This window comes from Sardina pilchardus, chromosome 16 (genome assembly GCF_963854185.1).
Source record: "Sardina pilchardus chromosome 16, fSarPil1.1, whole genome shotgun sequence".
NCBI classification, from domain to species: domain Eukaryota; kingdom Metazoa; phylum Chordata; class Actinopteri; order Clupeiformes; family Clupeidae; genus Sardina; species Sardina pilchardus.
In genome coordinates, this window is record NC_085009.1 from 11,124,403 (window position 1) to 11,133,230 (window position 8,828).

The 8,828-nt window shown below is 44.4% G+C and overlaps 1 protein-coding gene across 2 annotated transcripts in view; it reads left to right on the top strand.

Moving 5' to 3' along the window:
* Positions 1-1,747: 1,747 nt before the first annotated feature.
* The window catches only part of agfg2 (ArfGAP with FG repeats 2), a 19,696-nt gene continuing 12,615 nt past the window's right edge, over positions 1,748-8,828 (top strand). For both annotated transcript variants that reach the window (XM_062516118.1, XM_062516119.1), the window contains exons 1-4: positions 1,748-2,281; positions 3,288-3,381; positions 6,166-6,281; positions 7,584-7,785. In XM_062516118.1, coding sequence (XP_062372102.1) covers positions 2,115-2,281; positions 3,288-3,381; positions 6,166-6,281; positions 7,584-7,785 — 579 coding nt within the window. In that variant the 5' untranslated portion in view covers positions 1,748-2,114. The remainder of the gene's footprint in view (positions 2,282-3,287; positions 3,382-6,165; positions 6,282-7,583; positions 7,786-8,828) is intronic.

Genomic DNA, 8,828 nt, shown 5'->3' on the forward strand with positions numbered 1-8,828 from the left:
GTGGCAAACTGTGTCTGCATGGTCTGATCTGAGTTACATAACCCACCACAGAATCTGCTCCAAAAAGAACTTGATGCAATGAGCTCTCGAAATTGAGATCACCAAATCAGATAGTTTAAAATGGATTTAGTGATGAAAAGGCATTTAAAATGACCTGAACTATTCAACTATTTCTGGTCTATTTTTTTTGAAGGAGACAAAGAACATGAGGTAAAACTACCAACGTATAAAAGTTGTCAATTATTGACCTCACTCTGGGAGGAAAATAAATTGTAGACGTGGTGCTTCAGTCTGCTGAAAAGACCAATATATGTTAGGTAGCCTACTTTTTTGACATGGCTATTTCTATTAGCCTATATTCTTTTGGCTATACCCTGACATGTTGTAGTAGGCCTATCTACAGTTGGCTACATCTGTGTCAAAACATTCAAATCTCCGACGCAATGTCTCTAACTTCTGTTCTTCACACCTTTTAGGAAGTATTAGCACAACTGGGATGAACTCTGAATTAACAAATGCCCAGTAATCTCCTCTTTCTCTATCTCGCCCTCTACCTCTCCCTCTCTCTTTCTCTGGCATAAACCACAGTAGAATGTTATTAAATATCACGTGCGCTGGGATAATGGCCGCCTGTAAATTGCTACTGCTGACTGTGTGACCGAGGGTTGGTTCTGTTCAGCGCTGCTGTGAGCTGTGGTAGGCTATAACTCAGCAGTGGCTGCATTAAAGCCGCAATTAAAGCCCCCCCCCCCGCAACATTAGATTGTAGGCTACTCACGCATAGTTGCATGTGTGTGGATAGAGAGAGGGCACACCGCAATGACTTTCTCCAAAATGGTTTTGTACAAGCTCAGCTGAGACAGTTGTAGGTCATTTTGCCCTTAGTTGCCATATGCTTAGACTACTAGCCTATTACAATGATTATTTGGCTGAGAGGATGCTATGAGACCTGTTGATCGGAAATCACAGCTTCCAGCATGTTTCAGACATTCTGCTGAGAAAGATTCGACTGTAGGCAATATGAAGGGCCAAAGATCCACTGGAAGCGGAGAGCTCTCCCTTGTGATCGTGCCATGTTATTGCAGCTTTACACATGCCGTTTAAACACAACAATTACAGCCTAGGCTAGTAGAAAACGCACCAGCCTCTCTCCTGCCTCCCATCTCCCTTGACATCAGATGGTAGCTGCGTATCATGTTGTTTAGGCTACAATTCGACTAAGGCTTCGTAGGAGCTCATTGAGGTCATACGGATCAGTTAGATGGAGACACGTTTTCATACAGCTGCCAACAGCTGTGAACATGTTTACCATTTCTTATCGCAAAGAGTTAAAGAACACTTGAGGAAACATTTTTCATTCAGTACGTCACTCAAAGGGCGTGATACACCCATGACGACAGTGAAAACTGTTGCTGAGCTACGCTGAAAATATAAATAGGCTGGCCTAGCCTACTTTGTGAAAGGAAAAACTCAAAACACCAGTGTTGGACCACATAAAGTACCATTACTATTATAGATTTTGTTGAAGTCGCCAGTCTTTATTCCCTATTTTCAGACATGTTTAGCGAAGCAAAACGAATTGGTTCCTTGGTGCTCGCCTTAGCTGTTTTCCCGGTTCCCAAAATCTGTCACCATTCCAAAGCGCCGCGTCTTCGTAGAGCGACAAGCAAGAGTGAGCGCAGTAATATGTAAAAGGGGGTGTGTTAGGGGAGAGCTACAGAGAAACGTTTGGCTAGAGCTTCAAATTTAGAGCGAGAGAAGGAGAGAGAGGGAGAGAGGGATTTTCTCTCACACACTCGTGTAGAATAGGCTAGCCTACCGCAGCGACAATGAATAAATAAATACTGAAATTGTGAAAATCCAAGACAGACGGACTAAACGGATTGGCCAGTCGCCTCTCTCCATACCCTGACACGAAATTGCCTACGCATGTGAGATCCAGGCGTCAGATCATACGAAGAGCAGCCGCATGATCGTTTTCATAATGCGGGCGTGAGTAGGCTACAGTAACACACGGTGTTGCACGGAGAGAGAGGGGAGGAGTGCGGTGGGCCAGTTATCGGTTTCCCCGCCAGACAAACGGAGGAGAGAGGGGAGGCTACGAGACGCCTAGTATGTCGAATCGAAAACACCGGGACAACCAAGAGATATGCGCCCGCAGGGTGAGGGAGCTCGCTCAGGCTGCAGTCAACAAACACTGCTTCGAGTGCGGACAGCCTGGAGTGACATACATCAATATCACCGTGGGCTGCTTCGTGTGTACGTCGTGCTCCGGAATGTTGTGAGTATGACCATTTTTATCTGCGGAGAAAATATTTCATTAAGGAAAAGTATTTAGCATTATAATTATAATAATTATGATTATCATTGACATTATTATTATTATTAGTAGTAGTAGTATTAGTATTAGTATTATTATTACTAGCCTATTCATATTCATATTATTATTATTATCATCATAAGATATACCACCTTGTTCTTTGGCTATTATCCTGCTAGTAGTAGCAATGGTATGCTGACACAAGCTTGGCTGTTGCCAAATTCTCTGTATGTGTTAACAGGATGTAAACTGATGTCTATACCATGTAGGTTATTAATCTCAATTAACTGCTGCATAAGTGACAAATAGCCTACTACTCGCTCAGACTGGGAACCCGCTGGTTCTCAGTTAACTTCGTCCAGTAATTACCGCTCTGTCATTTACAGGCGTCCCGTTAATTGTGTTACGTGTCGTTTCGTCATGGCCTCAGGTTTGGCATCATACACTCTCTTGTGCTTTGTATTGTCCACATCACAAGAAGCCCGTCCAAAAGGATTAGGCATGCCGAGGACGTTTCGCAAGGTTTAAGTCGTCCGAGTGACCGACTTGTGCACAGAGTTAAGGAATGAAATGTCTAAGAAGTAGGCTATACCTCACCCACTCAAGTGCACTGCAGAATGCAAAACGTAGCGTAGTAGACTAGGCTACTATAACCTACAGTTTTCACCAACAGTGTTTTTTTCCCCCATGATGCACGGACTTTTGCTAATTGAACACAATTGAATACAAATATCCTACTGTAGGTTATTGGTTCTAGCACACCTCTTTCCTTTCACTGTCTTTTCACAATCTGCATCTCCTCCCTCACATCCTCACAGATTCCCCACAGAACATTGTGAATAACACAGGGATTCACCTTTCTGTTGCCTTGCCTAATTCAATTGATTTCCTGTCAGGTTTAAGGATACCTCTTGAAAATCTACTTTCGTTGGCTCCCTCCCCTCCTCCCCTCTGCATCTTTCCTTAGGAGAGGACTCAACCCTCCCCACAGAGTCAAGTCCATCTCCATGACAACCTTCTCCCAACAGGAAGTTGAATTTCTCCAAAACCATGGCAACGAGGTGAGTGGCATGCCAGACCCATCTATCCCCATGCAGTCGAGTGGGTGGGCATTCCATTACTGACCCGAATAGGATCCTCCCCTAAATGTCTCATTACTACTCTGGACACAACCACATAGAATCACCTGCAGGAAAAAAAGAAAAGAAAAAAAAAAGACACCTTTGAAGTGAACACCATTGAGCTGCGGCAGCTATACACTTCTTGGACGCCATCGTTGCCATTAGCTTTCAGGCTCTTAAAAGTGAAGGGCAGCTGGAGGAATCGCACTCCCCTTTTGTCTCTATATCTCTCTTGGCGTCGAGCCAGCCAGCCGGCCGGCCTTTTAGCCATAAATCAGGGGGCCAGTTCTGCAGAGGAGACCCTGTTCTACACTCTTAGAAAAAAAAGGTGCTATGTAGAACCAGAAATGGTTCTAATGCGTGCTTCATATATGGCACTTTACACCATTTTGAAGGGTTCATGAAAAGGAACCCCTAAGGGTTCTTTAAAGCCTGAATGCAGGTTCTATATACAGTATCACCCCAAGAACCTCTTTTTTGTTAAGAGTGTACGCCAGCAGAGAAAAGTCCCCCGGTGTGACCTACTGTGCGGATGTGCATCAAAAGGCTCCCCACCCTGTCTAGACGCTGGCCCGGGGTCATTGTCTGCCGTTTGGTGTTGGTGGCGCGGTCTGAAGGTCAAGAGGTGGAGTGGGGCGAGACTGGTCTGAGATCAGTGGTGTTGACGGCTGTGTGTGCGGGTACGGGTGGTGCTGCTACACACACACACTAGCGGGGCTGTGTGTTTTTTGACTGGACAGACTGGACAGACTGACACACACACACACACACACACACACACACACACACACAGATAGACTGGTTAATGTGGCACCACGCTGCCGGACGCTGGCCCGAGGAATGCGACTCCGCTGCCCAGTTTGAGGTCCGAAGGAGTGAAGAGATCCCAAGCAAATATAACAAGTGTGTGTGCATGGGTGTGTGAGTGTGTGTGTGTACGTGTGTGTGTGTGTGTGTGTGTATGTGTGTGTGTGTGCATGCGAGTGTGCGTGCGTGTGTGCGTGCGTGTGTGCATGTGTGCGTGCGTGTGTGCGTGCGTGTATGCATGTGTGCGTGCGAGTGTGTGCGTGTGTGTTTGCGCGCCTGCGTGCGAGTGTGTGTGTGTGTGCATGCGTGTGTGTGTGTGTGTGTGTGTGTTGGGGGCGTGCAGTATGAGGCAGAAGACTGTCAGCTCATTCACCACCCTCTTTCATGCTTTTTGTGTGTGTGCCGAAGTGACCCTTGAGAGGAGGCCCTGTTGCCTCCCTCAAATCGCCACTGTTTCAAATCCATTCAGTTATTTGGGTCGCTCGTTTCAAAAGGGCACTGTCAAAGGAATCTGCCGGAACACCTCCTGTTTCTTAAATGTCAGAATATGGAAATGGCACTGACAAGGCTGCAGTTCAATTCCAAAAGGAGCTCTTAGATAAAAGTGGCTGCTAAAATGCATAAATAAATGAAATAAAAAATAACAGTAACTGGCAGTAACAGCCAATTAGTGGTTGGGCTGTCAAGAAAAAACAGCTCTGACAGACAGACAGACAGACCTTGAGCTGGTGCTAGAGAGTCTTCCCCCTCCAGGTCAGTCTCTGACATCAGAGTAAATCTAAGAGCCAATCAGGAAGACAGACAGACTTAAGCAGAGTCTGCTAGTGCGTCGTCAGATAATCTGATTCACCTCAACTGTCCTGCCTGTTCATTCAGAAGAGTTTGCCAAACGGGTTTTGGAAAACTTGTTTTTTTATGTGTGTGTGTGAGTGGTGTAGTGTGGTGTGTGTGTGTGAAGAATGTGTGATGGAGAGAGGGAGAAGCAAAAGAGAGGGAGAGAGAGAGAAAGAGAAAGAATAATAAAGTCAGACCTCTCTGGGAATGACAAGATGATTATGGCGCATGGCAGTTATATCATGGCTCCCGTGCCTATCACAATAACGAGTGACTCATGCCCATTAGTCATGAGTAAGAGTGAACTCAGTGATGTATTATTAGGCTCACCCAGTTTGTTGTTTAGGCGTTCACCCTCCTTGCTCAGACACGGATAGGGTGCTCACGCAGTGACAGAGATTAGCGATAGCAGCATCAAGGCTATCGCAGTCCAGAGAAATGCAATGGGTTCTGCATGGTAGCTGAAGAGCTGTTGAACCATCATTACATGCTACATGCTACATGTTAGCATACAGGGATTTTGCTCGAAATATACTGTAGGCGTTCAGAACCGAAAACTGTCCTCATGCTGATTTCCATAAGACTTTTCAAAGTTTGATTTGATGTTGTTTGTGTGAAAGGACATCATACCAATGTTGTCTTTTATCCACTCGTCAGATATCGAATGAAAGGTGTCTCTTAACTGTTCTGAATTAGGAAAAGAAGATGAACATAAACATTTAGATATAAGATTAGGATGTTGAGTGCCGAAACCTCAGCTTTTTTCTTGGTGAATGAGGAAAGAGGAAGTAAGGAAGTTTGTCTGGTGAGGGCCAAGCCTGTAAAAGCGTTGACAAACTGAAGAATGCCCACATGGAACCACCATGGACTGACTGATGGACTTGGTTTTGGCCTTGTGCATATGTCATTCAGAGACCACATTGGGCATGCTTGTTATTTCAGTAAGATGATTTATGAGTACATCTGACCTTGTTTTGGTGGTTCCTGGAAGGAAGTAGTTGTGAACAGATGTGGATGTATGTTTATGCAATTTAAGCACAATCCTCTTGTACGTGCTAAACATGACTGCTTCTCTGGTCCAAGGTCGGGAAGAGGACTTGGCTCTGCACCTTCGACCCAAAAACGGACGGATGCTTTGATGCCCGAGATTCCCAGAAACTGAAGGAGTTTCTTCAGGACAAATATGAGCGGAAAAAATGGTAAGAAACGCCTGTTTTATATCATAATTGCGCTTGCTGTCTTTGTCGCTTCCTTTCTCTCTCCATCTCTCTCTCTCTCCCTCTCTCTCTCTCTCTCTCTCTCTCTCTCTCTCACTCTCTCTCTGTGTCTTCCTCCACCTTTCTGTTTTTTTTGTCTAAGAAATTTGCTCCTGTCTAATATTAGTCTCCCTAAACACCCTTTCATGTTCTCATCCTGCAAGCTTTTTGCATACCCAGAGAAGATAGCAGACCGTTAACACCATTATGACTGGACACCACCCGTATTGATTAAAGCAGACAGCACCTCCCAGCCATTGCTCTGCACTGCGCGCCAACATTGTATTCTCCTGTAGAAATTCCTCTTGATGTGCCCTCTGCAGTGTCTGCAGGCTGTTTATGTGCAACCAAACAGATTTACTCTCTCTGCAGCTTGAAGCAGGCGTTTATGACTTTGGAACAGTGAGGTCACGTGGAGCAGGCTAGCTTTAAAAAGTTTCAGTGCAATGTTGTCATTTGACTTTGTGAATGACTTGTTAGAATAGAACCTTAGAGTTAGAAGGTTCTCGTTACGTTCTGAGTAGTTCTAAGATATAGATTGAGCTTCAAGGTCTTAAAATTGCATCGCTTTAGACTGATAAGTGGAACAAATTTCTTTCGATATAATGTCCAAATGTGTATACAGCTGCAAGAATCACCTCACCTCATCTTCTTAAGGTGTCGTAGAATAAGAATATGTCAATAACTCAGTAATGACAAAAAGGTCAGATAGAACCTTATTATTCTAAGGTTACAGTGTTTATAATAACATTCTGTTGTTTTTATCTCAGATGCTATGATTACATAGGGAAGGTGTAATATTTGGTGATTAGCATGAAAGATAAATGCAAGGCTGTTTATATGTGCGTAGAGATGGGTATCATTAAGATTTTATCGATACTGATACCAAAATTGATACTGCTAAACGATGCCGGTTCTTATCGATATTCTTAACAGTACTTTGCGCCATAGCAAAGAATCGAAATTAAAGTATGGGACCAACAGGATGTCGTGATAATATTTGAACTCCAGACCTACTGACTTTGTTGACACAAATGAGATTATCCGCCCTCAGCGCAAACAGCCTGATAGCGCATACACCATAGAATGTCAATGTCACTAATAAATACACAAATACCGATAGTAGCACCGTTTGTCTGGGAGTTTAACAATACCTTGGTATCGACAAGGCATGGACCGGTATCAGTTTAGTATTGGTTATAAATACCCATCCCTATATGTGTTTTTTTGTTGTTGTTGTTTTAGGCATTTTTCAAAGAGCAAGAACCGGCGGGAGTTGGAAGGACCCTTCAGCCCTGGGATGCAGAACCTTCCGCAGGCCCACGCCGGGCCCCTTCAGAACCAGCTGCCTAGTCACGCCATGCCTCACGGAACCCTCCAGAACCAGCTGCCCAGCCACGCCATGCCTCATGGGCCCAGACCCATGCGCACGCTGGTGAGGGTGAGGGTGAGAGAGGAGGAGGTGTCCCGCACACGACACGACACCAGAACAATTTGACACATGAAACAGTCAGCCATGTTTGATCATAGTGGGAGGGAGACTGGGAGACGTCAGTGGGATTGGACTGACGTTAGAAAAGAGAGTCTCTCTCTCTCTCCCTCTCCCTCTTTATTTCTCTCTCTTTTTCTTTCTGTATCTCTCCACCATCTCTCTCTCTCTCTCTCTCTCTCTAAGAAAGTCTCTCCCTCTTTCTCTATCTATTCTCTCTCTTTTTCTCTGTATCTCCCCCCATCTCTCTCTTTAAGAAAGTTTTTCTCTCCCTCTCTCTCTCTCTCTCTCTCTCTCTCTATCTATCTATATCTATCTCTCTCTCTTTCTATCTATCTCTATCTATCTCTCTCTCTATATGTGTGCGTGCATATGTAGAGAGCTGGAGAGAGGTGGTGGGATGCCTTGTGGGATGAGGAGATGAATCACAAGCTAATGGCACACAGCGCAGTTAAAAATAGAGCAAGTTTAGCAGCACCAAGTGGAGCACAATTCACCTCAAATCACAAGGCAGACGAATTCAGGAGCATGATGCATGGGACAGAGGTGTAACATTAATCATACTGCAACTGTTTAGCATACTTAGCATTGTACTCTAAAGCTGAGTACAGTGCTTTGGAGTATACTGTTTGTGCCTCTATACGGTACAAAGCATCGTCTTCTTTTGTTTTACTAAAAAAAGATTCTGTTCTGGTTTTGTTTTATTACCAGAGGAACAGCATGTTTGGGTTTTACAGCTATTCATCTTATTAAGTCATGGGAACCTAAATAGGATCATAAACAGACCAATAGAAGCTCAGCATGCAAAGTGAAAATGTATGGAATAATCTCATGATCACAGAACAGAAAACAATTTCATGGTGTATGGTCAAACATTATAACAACCGAGGACAGAAAGTGTTTGTTCACATTCATTAATGTAGCATGAAGTCTGTATCTGGAGAAGTTTTTGGTTGTCGGGTGTAATATTTGTGGCCAGCGGGTCATGTCTGATATTCCCT